The sequence below is a fragment of the Pteropus vampyrus genome, unplaced genomic scaffold, assembly GCF_000151845.1.
Source record: "Pteropus vampyrus isolate Shadow unplaced genomic scaffold, Pvam_2.0 Scaffold38, whole genome shotgun sequence".
Lineage (NCBI taxonomy): Eukaryota > Metazoa > Chordata > Mammalia > Chiroptera > Pteropodidae > Pteropus > Pteropus vampyrus.
Genome location: NW_011888819.1, coordinates 311,631 through 327,493, shown reverse-complemented (window position 1 = coordinate 327,493; position 15,863 = coordinate 311,631). Strand labels below are relative to the sequence as shown.

At 35.6% G+C, this 15,863-nt stretch overlaps 2 protein-coding genes across 2 annotated transcripts; both read left to right on the top strand.

Annotated features, from left to right (window-relative positions):
- Positions 1 to 8,496: 8,496 nt before the first annotated feature.
- LOC105290826 (keratin-associated protein 13-1-like) lies at positions 8,497 to 9,073 on the top strand. Its single transcript, XM_011358237.2, has one exon. It carries the CDS (start codon positions 8,516 to 8,518, stop codon positions 9,071 to 9,073), a length of 558 nt encoding a protein of 185 aa, XP_011356539.1. The 5' UTR covers positions 8,497 to 8,515.
- A 5,372-nt stretch (positions 9,074 to 14,445) lies between these two features.
- Positions 14,446 to 14,988, top strand: LOC105290789 (keratin-associated protein 13-1-like). Its single transcript, XM_011358182.2, has one exon. The coding sequence runs from the start codon at positions 14,473 to 14,475 to the stop codon at positions 14,986 to 14,988; it is 516 nt and encodes a 171-aa protein (XP_011356484.1). The 5' UTR covers positions 14,446 to 14,472.
- Positions 14,989 to 15,863: the final 875 nt, after the last annotated feature.

The following is a 15,863-nucleotide window of genomic DNA, read 5'->3' as shown; positions in this document are numbered from 1 at the left end:
TCAGCACATTTCTTAACTTATATACTTTTCCATATCTCACAAGAGATGGGAAGAAGCTAATTATTGTTTGGACTTTGCAAAAAAACCATTTTGTTTGGGGCTCCAGGTTTAGATAGAGACCAAGAGAAGAAAAAAAGTAAAAACAGAGAGAGATAATTAGGAGTCTACCTATAGGAGTGATTTCAATATCTGGGGCATCTGGCTGGCATATATGCTCCAGAAACTCTATACCTTGCAGTTAAATGGTGTTCCTCAGGGAAAGGAGGACTGATGCATTTTCATGCCAAAGAAAAGTGACTAAAGGCACAAACAAAATGCATTGAAGTAAGTAGAAACGTGAGCTTGACTTCTATGTTAAGCAAATTATTGTAAAATCAGCTGACATGTTTCTAGTCCTTTGTGATAAACTGGGAAGAGATGATCCAGAAAGTAAAGAACATAAAATGTGTTATAAGAAAGGGAGAGGGAGGGTGGAAGGGAGAAAGGGGCAGGGGGAGAGAGGGAGAGAGAGAGAGAAGGAGGGAGGGAGAGAGAGATTCAGAAGTAGCAACTTGCAGATTTCTTTTGTAGCATATGTTACTGGTGGACCAAAAAGCTAAGTTAGTGCTGGAAGATGCCTTTTGAAGGTCTCATTTCTTAGAAATTGATAGGCAGCTCTTGAGTTAGCAGATCTAGAGTTTCTTTAGTAATAAAGTTTTTAAAAATTAGATTTTTGAGATCCTAGAAATGCAACACAATGATCTATAGACCTCTGAGCACAAATAGATTGGAAATAAAGTGACTGACCTCTCCTGGAGAAACAGCAGAAGTGTCCAAGAAGCCCAATCCATCACCAGGGGTGGGGGAGGTCTCGGATCCACAGCCCAGAGACTGAAAACCACAGAGTCTGTAGCCCAAGCTAACAGTACCGGTACTATCCCCTAGATAGACTGATGAGGAAGGGGAACAAGATGTGTCTAGGAGGAGGCTAACAGAAACTTGATAAACACTGAGCAAAGGGATTCACTGGGGCAACTCGATTCCTGGGATAAGAATACTTTCTTTTGACAGAGGATGATGTGTTAATTTGCTAGGGCTGCCATGACAAAGTACCACTTTTAAGACTGGGTGGCTTAAACGATAGAAATGCCCTGTCTCACAGTTCTGGAAACTGGAAGTCTCAGGTAAAGTACTGGTATGGCTGGTTTCTGCTGAGGGTTGTGATGGAAGGATCTGCTCTGGGCGGCTCTCCTTGGCTTGTGGAAAGCCAACTTTTCCTTCGTCTCTCATATCTCTTTCCCTCTATAGATTTACATCTCTGTGTCCAAATTTTCCCCTTTTTATGACACCAGTTATATCACAGTAGAGCCCATCGTAATGACCCCCCTATAACTTGATTACCTTTGTAAAGACCATACCTCCCAATAAGGGCACATTCTGAGGTGCTAATGTGTAGAGCTTCAACATACGAATTTTAGGGGACACCTTTCAATTCTTAACAGAAGACAAGTAGTCATTAAAAGTAGAAAAAGAGGCACTTTAGAAAGTTGATTAGATATGGTTTCCCAATTTTAGGTTTCTTTGGGTATAATGAGGAATTAGAGTGAACTTTATAAACCTTTACCACTGGGTGTGTTATATGGAAAGAATACATCCTGGTAGAGTCCTCTGGGGCCTCACTAATCAGTTCTCTAATCAAAATGAAATTGATTTTCCCCTGCACAGACATGGCTGAATATGTTTTATTCATTCACACAGATTATTCCTTTCTCATTTATAGGATAAAAGAGGCTATTTTCATGGCCAATAATCCAGTAATCACCATGCAGCACAGCAGGGCCTCCTGCTACCTCCCGCTCTCTGCCATCTCACACTGACAGGTACCACGTTCTTTTATTTCTGTTCCCTAGGGAACCAGGACACAAAATCTCAGTTCATGAAACAATAATGACACATTTCCAGTTGTCAACAAGCAAAAATAATAAAGTCAATACTAAGAATGGCTACACTCATCTTTTTAGTAAAAATTACTAAAAGTCCATTAAGAGCCAGAAACTGAGAAAACAATGTCACCCCTTTCACCTAGGTCTTTTCATTTAAGAAAGAAGAAATGTACAAAGTGGGGCTTCCTAAAGCACTCTGTAGGAACAACAGACTAAGAGCCACGGAGGCCAGATATGTACAATTGTGAACAAAGTTTCATCAGAGCCACAGTCGCAAATCATCTTGAAATTGTTAGCCTTTGGGAATATTCTATTAGAAAGGTGTTATAACCCTGAAAGTTCAAAATTTAGAATAGGAGTTGGAAAATTTTCATTCAATAATTTCTAATCTGAAATACCAGTAAAACTCAATTTAAATTTTAAGAGAAATGAATAGAAATGCTTAACTGTTTTTGCAAATAAGCAAAGAGGAGAATCAACTTTATTCGATCAATGAAACAAATAGAAAGGCTTCTTTTCTTTGAGAGTGTTATTAGTTTAGAAAGTTAAGAGGAATGGCACATGAAACAAGCATAAAGAAGCAGGGAAAGGAGAGAAAGAAAAAGAAAAAGAGTAACACAGCATAACAGTACAACATTATACGTCATTAAGTCAGGAGGTCATTTATCACTGGTTTTGAAATGCTGATTTAGTCCCATAAAGGTTCAAAACGGTGCTATCTAGATGGGGTTGCAGTTGCTCTGTTCTTATTTTTAAACAAAAGTAATTTTTGAAATACTAAGTTTCTCATTTAATTATAAACGTTTTGCTTTTTTAACAAAGAGTGACTCAAACAATAAAAAATATACTTAAGATATTTACATTAGTGATTCTCAAGTTCGCTACCTCAGAATCACTTGGGAAGTGTTTTCTTTGTTTGAGCAAAGATTTACACATATTTCTTGCTAATTGTCAGGCACTGCTCTGAGTATTTCACATCTATTACCTCAATTCTCATAACCCAATGAGAGAGATACTATTGTCCCCAGACCACAGATGAGAAAAGTGGGGCATGAAAGGCTCACGTCAATAGCTTTGCCTCACTGGAGTTCTGACAACAAGCATCCCATGATTTTAGCCTCTGTGTTACATTGTCTCTCAGTTGTGATGGTGTACCCCCTTTCCAGAGCTACTCACTGGCCTGGTGAGATTCTCACATCTCGTTTTAACAGGCATTACTGAAACTCAGCAGAGTTAATATCCTGAGTGATCAAACATACTCTGTTCCACAATGCCCTGAGATTTACCTTACTTGTTTGTCTTAAATTGCAAGTCTTGAAAAATAAATCAGATCTTGGTATTAGGATAAGTTATGACTCAGCCATAAGAAAGGATTAATATTGTCATTTGTGACAATGTGGATGGATCTTGAGATTATCATGCTAAGAGAAATAAGTCAGACGAAAATGTTGAGAACCATATGATTTCACTCATATGTGGGATATAAAACTGAAAGCAACAAACAAAGAAGACAAACAGACAGGGACTCGTGGACACAGACAACAGTTTAGTGGTTACCAGAGGGAAAGGGTAGGCAGATAAAGGTAAAGAGAGTCAAACATATGATCACAAAAGGAAATTTAACTCAGGGTGGTGAGCATACAATGCAATATACACATGATGTATCATTGAATCATACACTTGAAACATATAATTTTATTAACCAATGTCACCCCAATAAATTTAATTTTAAAAAGTCAACATCAAGAAAGAAGAAAGAACCCTGTGCATAACACTTCCCTAGGAAAATGAATGGACTAATCTGGGTTTTACAGCTCTTCAACCACTCTCATCAAAACCTTGGTCTACTTTGAACAGAACAGGACTTGCAGGGGAATTACTGTCCGGGTACCAGTGATGCTGCCAGAACCAAATTTTAACATCACAGAATTTGAGCACTGAAACAGGAAACAGAGCAAGCCGAGTTCACATTGCTGGTTTGCACTGTTGTAACCAAAAAAAACAAAACAAGAACTTTAAACTACAGGTTTCCCAAATGCTGAAGCTCTGTCCAGCTGTCTTCAATGGACACTGCTTTGCATGTGCCTCCTGCCAACCACCCACTGCAGTGCTCAGCCAAACGAGCGACATGAAACGAAGTCTACTCCAAAGACAATTGGGCTCTATTCCTGGCAAGGGCTCCATCCTAATTACAGGGCGAACAGGCTTAGGAAACAAAGAAATCTCAAGTATTTTCTACTTTTCAGCCTCTGAAAATCCAGAAGCACCATGGAATAACCTCTTCCTCTTCAGCTTCCTTTTCCCTGCTTGCCTCTCCACACCATCCCCGCTCATGTTCTTCTTCCCTAACCCACCTCTGGAGATGGAGGTGCTTTGTAAACAAAGAGCACACTCAATCCTACATTGCTTTCTGGAGGTTAGATGAATAAATGCTGAGCAAATATGGAGTTGCCTTCCATGAGACACTTACCATGCCTTCTGCCAGTAAAGACTTTGGAAAGAAGGAAGAAGCAGGGGATGGTGACACCCCAGGGTCAAACATCCTCAGAGTGTCAGGCCAGAGCACCTCAAAGCTACTCATACATACAGACGTCTGCTAGCAGGGGCTCTTTCCTCTTTAGTCACTTCTTTCCACTAGGCCAGGACTTGATACCAGCTGGGAAAATTTAAGCCCATGGTTCTTCTCTGACCTATGACTTCTGAGCAGAAAAGCTTCCAAATCTGTTTATAGATAGAGTGAACCTGCATTCAGCTACCCAGCCAAAGAAAAGACAAATAAAAAAATAGTTAATATGTGTACAATCTTCTTATAGGCCTATTTCATTTAAGACATCTGCTATCTAACTTTCCTTTTCATTCAATCAACATATACCTATGGAGTATCTCCTCTATGTCACAGACAGTTTCAGTTGCACTCATATGTTCAACAATACCATTCATCTGATCTCTAATGCAAAAGCTTTTTTTTTACTATTCTGCCTCTCAATTTTAGCTATCATAATCTATCGAAATTGCTCTTCTCCTCTCCCAATTTTATAATGAGTCATTACTAGTCATCATGAGACCATCTGCACACTGTCACTGGGTAGTGACACGTGGCTTTGTTTAAACCCTAAGATGCTGTCTCTTGCAGAATAGATATTAATGCTACAAAATCCATCTTCGACATTCTCGAACAGCAGCATTCCTAACAGCTATCATGTCTGTATGATGGCATGAAGAGAGGGCGCAGCTTATTATTAGCAAGGCTGCCCATTACAATAGAATTATAGTGTTATAAACAGAAAATAGATTTCCTTTTTCCTCTCTTTAATGTTGTACTTCATATTCTTGGAAAAACACTCGCTGTGTAGACGTGGTTACAGTTGTCAGGAATGTGGTACGATTTTATGGGGCTCTGAGCATCTCTCCTGAGATTTGGGCTAGATGTTAACCCTTAATTTAAGGGAGCGATTTCCGACAACGGTGGTACATAAGAGTCACATGTGGAGCAGTGGCCTGAGGACGAGTTCAATCATTTTTTTTAACTGTTTATTTATTTTCTGGTTGGTTTGTATGTTCTAAAATGACCTATTATCAATTCTGTGGCCTATTAAGAACTAAGATACCACTGATTTAAGCCTTTGCCCACCACATAAAAGCCAATCCAAATTCTGTTGTTGTATAAAGTAATTTAAGTCAGAGGATCATCAACATAAGTGAGGTAGCCTAGTTGACCTATGATTTGTTTCATGACTGATGTTTTATATTCTAATCCATCAACACAAAATAATGGCATTTTTTCAATTAAATGTGTAAGACTATCCTTCAAGTGTACAAAGGAGTTTGTTTTCACAAATTGTCTTAAAACCCAAAGACTCTCAATTCATCTCTCATTCTTCCATTTGTGAGAGACATTAACTAACACAACAAAATAATATTGCAAGTTTGATAACTAATAGTAACTGAAATTGAGCCTCAGAGCTGGATAAAAAAAAAAAAAAGAATAGTGCTTAGAATTGTGGGGAATCATAGGGACCAAGAAATTCTTTGAAAACAGAGACTTGAGCAAGGCTTGGTCTTCGCATCATTGCATGGACTAGGACTTCTATCCCAGTGGCTAGAAGCCCATAGAAAAAAATTTAGTATTTTAAAAGATCATAAGATAAACTTTTTAAAAGTAGCTGTTTGATGTGAATGCAGCTACTTCATTTATTCCTTTGACCTATAAAAATCATATATGGTGCTTCCTTTCTTTAAAATTGCAATTAAGCATGCTTTTATATTAAAGAAAAGTAGACAATTTACCACACATAATATACTTTTATTGTATTTTTATTAGAATGGCAACTCAGTGTCATAAGCCACAGCGTTACACTTCTCAAATCCCTGATATCACATATTTGATCTTTGGTGTACATTACCTCAGTGTATTTGTCTTAAAATTGTCGGGAAACCAAGTTAAGTATTCAAAGAACATGATAAATCTGTCAGACATTTTCATATTTTTAAAAAATTTTGGAGTTAAAGAAGACAAAAGATAAATAACGAAATACAGCAACGTAATTATCAAAAGTTAGTTTGGAGCTCTGAGAGAGACATTGTGTGGAAGGTTTCTTGAAAGGAGACGTGGGCACCGCATGGAGGACCCTGGAATCTCAAGCAGAATGGCACGAGCATGTGTGCAGACATCTTGGGAAGTGCATCTAAGGTAAAGGCAGAGACAGATTTAACCTACTGAAGTTTAAAAGTGAGGGTCCTCGTGAGGGTTCATTTGCCTGACATTTTCCAAGCCTCTGTTGGCACTCCTCCAGGAAGTCTTGGAGGACCCCAGTGTTCCAGCTGTGCTGCTGTAGCCTGAGAGTCACTTCTTTGTCCTTGTAGTAGTTTGAGGCCGGGGATGGATCCAGAGATCTGTCTATACTACGTCCAGCCCCCAGAATCAACCTGATAAATCTCAGAACTTCAGGGAGATTTGATTTCAAGAAGGGTTTAAACCAAGACACTTTCCTGCTACCTGCTAGGAAGCCACTAAAACTCAAGGTCCACAGCCATTTGTAGCTGATCCTCACACAAGTCCCCAACCCCAGGGCCAGCAGACTAGGATGAGGAGATGAATCAGGACACCTGGCTAAGATAAACAGAACCCCAGACTTGAAACATTGACTGAGAAGAAAGGACAGAGGTTGTAACAGATGAGGCATTACTAATAACAAATGGCAATGTTAAAAGAAACTTTTCCATGTCATCAAAAATAATTTAAAAGTATTTCTTTAACACACAATTCTGGAGGAAAAAAAAACTGAATGATGTTTCTATACTTTCTACAGAATGTCATGTTAACAAAATCATTGTCGTATGTGGAGTTGTTCAAGGCTTTTGCGGCAAAAAATATAGGGGAAAAGTTACAGATGATAGTAATGATTATGATATCATATTATTGTTTGATTTTGTGATATATGTGGTTTTTATCAACCTGTAAGTTTTTGTTTGTTAATGTTATTTTTATTCTAAATTAACATCTATAGTTATATCTACTATTGTATTATTTTTCTTAAAGAGGACCCCCGAAATTATAAACTTTAAAACTCAAATCATGGATCCACCTCTCGTTAGAAAGCTAAGACAGAATCATGTACCACAAGTAGAGAGAAAAACACAAAATTTGTCATGACCTTAGAAATGCTCAAAAGGCATTCAAAATTTTGAGGTAGGAATTAACAGATATTGTATGAGGGTAGACACCAGGACATTTTCCAAATATAAATATATAATACAAAAGCCATTAATCAATTTCATTTTGAAACTATTTTGATTTGATTAAATTAAGACATAGATATCCATAGGCTGCCCAGTGAGGTAGAAGAAAATTTTCATACCTCTCTCTACCACTGCTCCTTGTTTCTTCCCATAATCTCAATAATGTCTCCCACTCTATTTTTCTTCACATGTGTCCACATTGGTCTCTCCATGCTTTAGATTTGATTTCATTTTTCTAAACACTAAATTTAAAAAAATGTTCAGAATTATGTTTATTCTAAGTCATCTTTCTCAGTCCCTTTGGTTTATTTTTATATTGGCCCTCTAGACCGGGCATAGTAAGGATTGCTAATAGTAAATAATAGATGGAAAATTATAATAGGCAGGTGAATCAGTGGTTCAATGTAAGGACAATCTTTAGAAGGTCATTAATCAATATCACATTTCTGCTTCCTGGCCATTGACACAAAAGGGAGATGGCTGCAGCATTGCAAGCCCCATTCTAGAAATGAAATCTTCTCCAGCCAAAATAGGAGCGGATGTACAAGTAGTCATCAACAAATAAAATAAGAGGGACTTTCCCGGCCATGATGGAGTAGGCACTAATTACATACCGTCGTAGCATTTGTAACAGATGTAATTATTGACGTAATGCTATAAAAACGAGTTCACAAATAAGTATAAGATAAAAAGAATTAGTTAACTGCAATTACAAAGAGGATTACTGAGTTACATGTATTTAAAGGAGAGACTTCAAATACAGAAAAGATGATACTGTAAGGTGCCATACCCATTGCTGGGAATATTAAATACCACAGTCCAGGAGTAGCATTCAAACGCAGAATCTCCCTGTAATGCAGCCGAAACTCACACCTCCCGTCAACATGTCCTACAACTGCTGCTCTGGAAACTTCTCTTCCCTCTCCCTTAGGGGCTACCCACACTCCCTTCGCTTCTCCCGTGGCTCTTCCTACCCCAGAAACCTGGTCTACAGCACTGACCTCTGCTCTCCCAGCACCTGCCAGCTGGGCTCCTCTCTCTACCGTGGCGGTCAGGAGACCTGCTGTGAGCCCACCAGCAGCCAGACATCCTGTGTGGTGTTTAGCCCCTGCCAGACGTCCTGCTACTGCCCAAGGACCTCCACAGTCTGTAGTCCCTGCCACGCGACTTCTAGCGTGTCTCTGGACTCTGGGTCCAGCGGCAGCTGCTCCCTGGGCTATGGATCCAGAAGCTCCAACTCATTGGACTGTGGTTCCAGTGACTTCAGATCCCTGACTTGCGGAATCCATGGTTTCCCTTTTCTGAGCCACGGGTGTCAATTCTGCTGTCCATCCTCCTTGATTTCTAGGACCATCTCGTCTTCTTATTACAGATCACCTTGTGGCTCTAATGTCTATTGCTCATCTTATTAAATTTCTAATCCCATTGTCTGCTACCATCAATGCCTGGATTCATCACTTTCATAATCTTCATCATCTACAGGAAAAATCATCCTCTTATTCTCTGATTATCAAGTTCTAACTTTGTCTCTGGCCTCTAATATGGCTGACGGGCTTTATTTGAAAAATTCTATATTTAATGTACTAAATCAAAATAAAGTGTAAATTCTGCTCCAGAGATGGAATTCATGTCGTTTGATTTTATTCCAAAATTGTATGCAAAGTCAAATAATTATATTCTAATAAATTGATTGGTTCTGAGACACAGCTATATTTATTGTTAATTGTTTTTTGGCTAGGGTTTTGATTTTGATAGATAAAATGGATATTATTAAATGATTTATATGAGCATGTAAATAGGTTTGGAAATCCTAAATTGGGGATTTGAACTAATTTTGAGGGACCTCGGACATTTTTCTTACTCAAGCTATCGGCAGTTGAAGACTCTTGCTTGAATTAGAATCTCAGAATCAGGAATTACATCAATCTCTTCATGAGATATGGATCTTCATGTGTACACCAACAGGTATAAGATAGCCGACTAGGTAATAGTTATAGAAAAAAATACAGAGGATAAAAATAATATTTTGATTTATATGATTAGGGTTATGCATAAAAGGAAAGTTGAATAGAACAAATGAAAATGATTATGTATGAATTTTAAATAATTTTACTGAAATTACCTATTATTTGTTGGTAAAAGTGATCAAGAACCTGCATCTCACTGATGAGTATTCAATATGATCTTTTTATCTACACATGTGTAATGAACAATACCATGAAATTTAAAGGAAGAAGCTATAATCATAAGGTTAATATTCCACCTTAGTTTTTACTCATGTTTCAAGCCAAAAAATAATAAGTGTTTTTGATGTTATCAAAAGTGATGATTTAATGTGGATCTCAACAACAAAAAAAGGGAAGAATTACATCTGCACATGGTAAAGTGAAATGATAAATAGCTTTTAAAAGAAACCTAAAACTGAGAAAAAATGAGTTCAAAAACATGTTCAATAAATATCCCTATCCCTTATTGCTTCAGGATGTATAACAACCCTTAGAGAAAGATACACATTATAAATTTTTATATTAAATTTAAAAAATTGAGACACAAAGAAAATAAGGAATTTATAAGAGAAACCTGTCATGATAATTTAAAAGATGAAGTGTATTTTGAATTGCAAAGACGTGGGAGTATTGGAAAGGGGCAAAGGAGAAATCTGGGAAGATGAAATGGAATAAGCAAAGCATAAAAAACTGAAAAAGCCTTGTATATTCCGGGAAAAATTGGAAACTTAGTTAACTTACAAGTTAAGGAGATTCTATATGGTGTGAGTTGATTAGTAACCATCACTCCATCATTTAGAAGTATTATACTTTAAATCGCAATATTTCTTGTCTTCATCCCCTTCCATTCAAACCACTAAAATAGATTTGTGATTGAACACTCTTACTCCCATTTCTCTCATATTCCAATCACCCTTTCATATATTATAAAATAAATATTCCATCCAATGATTAGGTATAAATTTCAAGTTTGTTCTTCAAGGAGAATAAGGTAAAAATTGACATGTTTACAAATGAAAAAAAAAATTATTTAGACTGTCTTTTTTTCTAGAAACTCTAGACAAAGAAAATATATGTGAAAATGTCCAGAAATAATCAGGACCAACACGTGAGAAAGGTTTTCATAAGGACAAGTCAAAGAATCTGTGACGACTTTTAGATGAAGGATGTTGTTCAGTCCAAGAAAGAGGTTGATGAAACTTATAAGCTTGGGTAACAAAAAATTGAAGGGTAGAAATTTCCAACGATTTTTGGCCAAAATTATCCAGGACTTTGGAAAACACCTTAGAATTAGATTGAACTATAAATATTTATCCTTTCCTATGAACGGAAGTTCAGTTCCAAATCATTTCAATACTTAGATAAATAACAGGAATGAGCCTTAAATTATATCTTTACATAGATATGATATAAATGTAAGTGTAAATATAGATTTATGTATATATAATTGTAGATATACTTTACGTAGATATATGTGAATATATAGCTATAGATATAAATGAATATAGAGATGATATAGAGATAGATATAGAGATAATCTGATACTCAAGAAAACTTTACCAGGCATCAAGAAGTTAAGAAATGACTAAATCTAAAATATATGTTATATAGTAGACACACTTGTGAGAGATTTAGTAAATGAAAATATTAGACATAGCTATTAATATAAGTATTTTATATTTAGAAAATCAAAGAGTAGATTGGAAATTTCTCAGACCACTGAAACATTAAAATAACCAAGTAGAAATTTTAAAATTGAAAAAAAATAAATGTGAAATTGTTGAATGGATTAAAAAGAAAATAGATACAGTTGGAGAGACAACTAGTGATTGTTCCCTAAGAGATATTTGAACTAAAAAAAAAAAAAAAATGAGTGGAGCTTCAGAGAATATGGAAAGGTCTAAAATAATTTCAATTGGGATCCTAAAACAAGATTGTTCATTTATGTATGCATATGCATGCTAAGATAGATGATAGATAGACAATGGATAGATAGATGATAGATAGATAGATAAATGATAGATATGATAGATACATAGATACATAGATGATAGAGAGATGATAGATGATAGATAGATAGATAGTTATTCAATGAAAAATTAACAGCTATTGACAAGTCAGGATATTACCAGGTTTAAGAAAATTAACATGTAATAGAAAGAGATCCAGAGAGAATTTTCCAAATAGAACAACATTAATTCATAAATTTAAGAACTCTTATAAATCCCATGCACAATAAATATGAAGAAAGATCCACATCTAGGCTTTACTGGAGTCAAACTGATGAACAAGAAAATAAGAGAGAAAAATTTAAATCAACCAGATGGGGACAAATACAAGTTACCTTTAAAAAGGTAACAATAAGATTGACAACTGAATTTTAACAGTAAAAAAAGTAGAAAAGCAATTAGATACCCTCTAATTTCAGAAGGAAAAAAATTTTAGAATACTTACTTTGAGTATCTGTTTCACAAATGAAGGGGACATATCGACATTTTTAGATAATCAAGAACTTAGATAATTTGTCAATAACCTTCCAGCACTAAAACGTAATAAAATTTATACATAGTGAAAAGCAAAGTAATTCCAGAATAGAGCAAAAAGATGTAGGAAGGAATGAAGAGTAAACAAAAGATATATATTAGATAAATTTAAGTAAATGTTGTTTATAAAAACATGGACATATATATTAACATAAATAAACATACATGAAATTAAAACACATTCCTAGCATAGTAATACGTAAACTGGAATAAGAATAAATGGTCTTAAGATTTCTAACATTCTTATACTGTACAGGAAATAGTAAAAATATTAATTTATATTAGTAAATCAAAACTACATGCTGTGTTCTCAAAAGCAGCACTGTCTAATAAAACATTCAGTGATGCTGAAAATATTTTTATCTGTAGTTTCCAAAATTTGGTATCCATTAACCACATGTATCTGCTGTGCACTTGAAATGTGGTGATTATGACTGAAAAATTGAATTTTAATTTAATTTAATTTAATTTAATAAATGTAAATTAAACTCAATACTATGTGGTTAGTATCTACTCTATTTGATGGTATGGCTTTAGAGTACCCTCTAAATGAAAAATAAAATAATGTGTATCATCCTAGAAGGTTGACAGGATGATTGTTAAGAAATATCTTGTTTTATAGCTGACAAATTTCTTATCATATAGCAAACTTGGAGATTAATAAAGCAGAATTATCAATTTTTGTTTATTTCTTTTGCCTGCTATATATTTTTACTTTTTTTCTTTTGTTTCCTTATATTTAAAAAAATCTATTTGAAATAGAAAACAGTTATGATTTTTAGCCCAGTCTAATATTCTGTCTTTTACATAGGTTATTTAGTCATATTTAATTTAATTATTGAAACATTCAGATTTCTACCTACATATTTACTGTTTTGTTGTCATGTGATTTATCTTGTTTCTTTTTAATCTACCTTCATGCTTTCAGAGGTGATAAATAGGTTAATGCTATAATATTACATTTTTAAGATTTTTTTCCAAGCTTAATTTTTAAGCAATTTAAGAGATTTTTATGATCATTCTTAATTTATGACTGTTTACTTCTCCCTGTATATTAAGAACCACACATCTTTTAATTAGTGTTGTACACAATGAGTATTTAGACATAATTCACTTATATTTCACTCGTCTTTTTCTCTTCTGCAATCCCTAATTTCCCTCCGAGTTTATTGTCTAACTGGAGAGAATCCTTCAGCATTCATTTTAGCTCAGTTTTTCCTGACACAGAGAGCTCTATAAAAATGATAGTTGGATATTTTAATTTTTTAAAATAATAAAATGCCATTTTATTATTTTAAAATTACAATAGGAAAAAAGCAATTTTTACAATGAAGGAGAAAATTATCTGAAAGGATCTAAAGGGGAAATTGTCCAAAATGTACTATGTGATGGGAGTTGTTCTGGAAGAGAAGGGTCTCCAGACAAATTGTAAATATAAATGACAAGAAAGGCAAGGTACATATGAAAAGCCACAAACCATATTGATATGGAACTTTTTATTTAAATTACACAGAGATGGAAAAACCCATAGTCATTAGTTATCTCCTCTCGCCTCAAGAATATTTGACTTCTTGACTCTTTTCACAGGTGCACAGGTTGCTATCCACTGAGTCTTAGATTCAAATTAGTCTTTTTTTAGTCATTTTGACTCTAAATACTTGTGCTGATTTATCTCTGTGACCCACCATGTTTCTCATTCAATTTATCTTATCTACTTTCCTTTTTCCAACGGATTTGAGAAACAACATATTATATAATAAAATACATGGGAAATAATTTTAGGGGATGAATTAAATTGAGGGAAAGGAAAATATGAGTAACAAACAGGGTGTCTTTATTCCACTGACAGAAAAATGTGACTTCATCACCATCCCTGCCCTTAGCACTAAGCCTCTTCCAGCCAATATACAGGCAAATACACAATGATTCTGGGCTAAGGATATGAGTAGGGGCTTTCCTGGATGTGAGTGGATGGCATTAATACCATGTAGTCATAGAATTTTGACATTGGAATGGTTCGTTCACTTAGTGATATAACAACATGATGAATTTACCCATAAATATGAGATGAAAGGAATTATTCATCTACAATTACAGAAAATATTACTGAATTGCACAAATAAGAAATTCCAAGTATGGAATCCATGACTGTGAAGAATGCCACACCCACAGCTGAGAGTATAAAAATGCCCCAGTCCAGGAGGTGACATTAAACCTCAGAAGCTTCTGTGTGACTTATCTGAACTCTCATTTCCCCTCAACATGTCCTACAACTGCTGCTCTAGAAACTTCTCCTCCCACTGTCTTGGGGGCTATCTTTGCTCCCCAGGCTCCTCCTGTGGCTCTTCCTACCCCAGAAACCTGGTCTACAGCACTAGCCTCTGCTCTCCCAGCACCTGCCAGCTGGGCTCCTCTCTCTACCGTGGCTGTCAGGACACCTACTATGAACCCACCAGCTGCCAGACGTCCTGTGTGGTGTCCAGCCCTTGCCAGACTTCCTGCTACCGCCCAAGGACCTCCACACTCTGTAGTCCCTGCCGGTCAGCTTACACCACATCTGTGGGCTCTGGGTCCAGCAGCAGCTGCTCCGTGGGCTACCGATCCAGAAGTCGCTACTCCCTGGGTTGTGGTTCCAGGAGCTTCCGACCCCTGGATTATGGCCTCTGTGGTTTCCCGTCTCTGGGCTATGGATTTGGATTCTGCCGCCCAACTTACTTTGCCTCCAGGAGCTGCCAATCATTGTGTTACAGACCAACATGTGGATCTGGCTTCTATTAATCAACCTGCTGAGGGTTCAGACATTTTGAGCAATAGCCAACCTTTAAACAGAGCATCTATCATCTTCATGATGTTCAGGAAAAACTCTCTGACCAAAAAATTATCACTAACATTATACTGAACTTAATGATTAATTCTATTTAATGAATTAATTCTATAGTAGAATTAATGAAATATATTACTAGATCAATTAATGGAATTTATTTTAATAAACAATGAATTAATGTTAATGAGTTAATAGGATTTTCATTTATGCATTTTATTCTCAAAATAGATGAAAATCCAAATTAATATAATCTAATAAACATTCATTCTGACTTCTAATATGCTACTAATTTTTATTGTTAGTTTTAATCAGCTGAGTTTTGTTTTCTGTTTGTTTTTGTTTTGTTTTTGCTTTTATTTGGGGAGGGCTATTTAGAATGAAGTTTACTATGCAAACTTTGGAAATCTAGTAGATTGGTAAATTTGAAATAATTTATTTTAGGCTTTAAACATTTCCTTCTTCAAAACTGCTGTGTTCAGGAATACTTATATTGCATGCATAGAGTTTATCTGGTTAATTATCTCAGAGGCAGTACAGACCACATTTGTTTCAAAGGATGTGGGCCTTAATGGTTGTTAACCATAGGAAAAAACCCCCACAAAACTTGAAAAATATAACTGAGTGGGGAAAAAATTAGGCTATATGGGAAGATTTGTACTTTAGTCTAAATAGCTTTCTTTGATTGAGTCAACGTTGGATAGCAGAAATAATGATATCCCTTCAACTCACTGAGTACTTTTGTATGTAATTAACTTTTACACAAGTGTAAGGAGGAAGTTAATTATCTTTGGTGAGAATTAATTATGTTCATGAGTTGTGGAGTTTCACT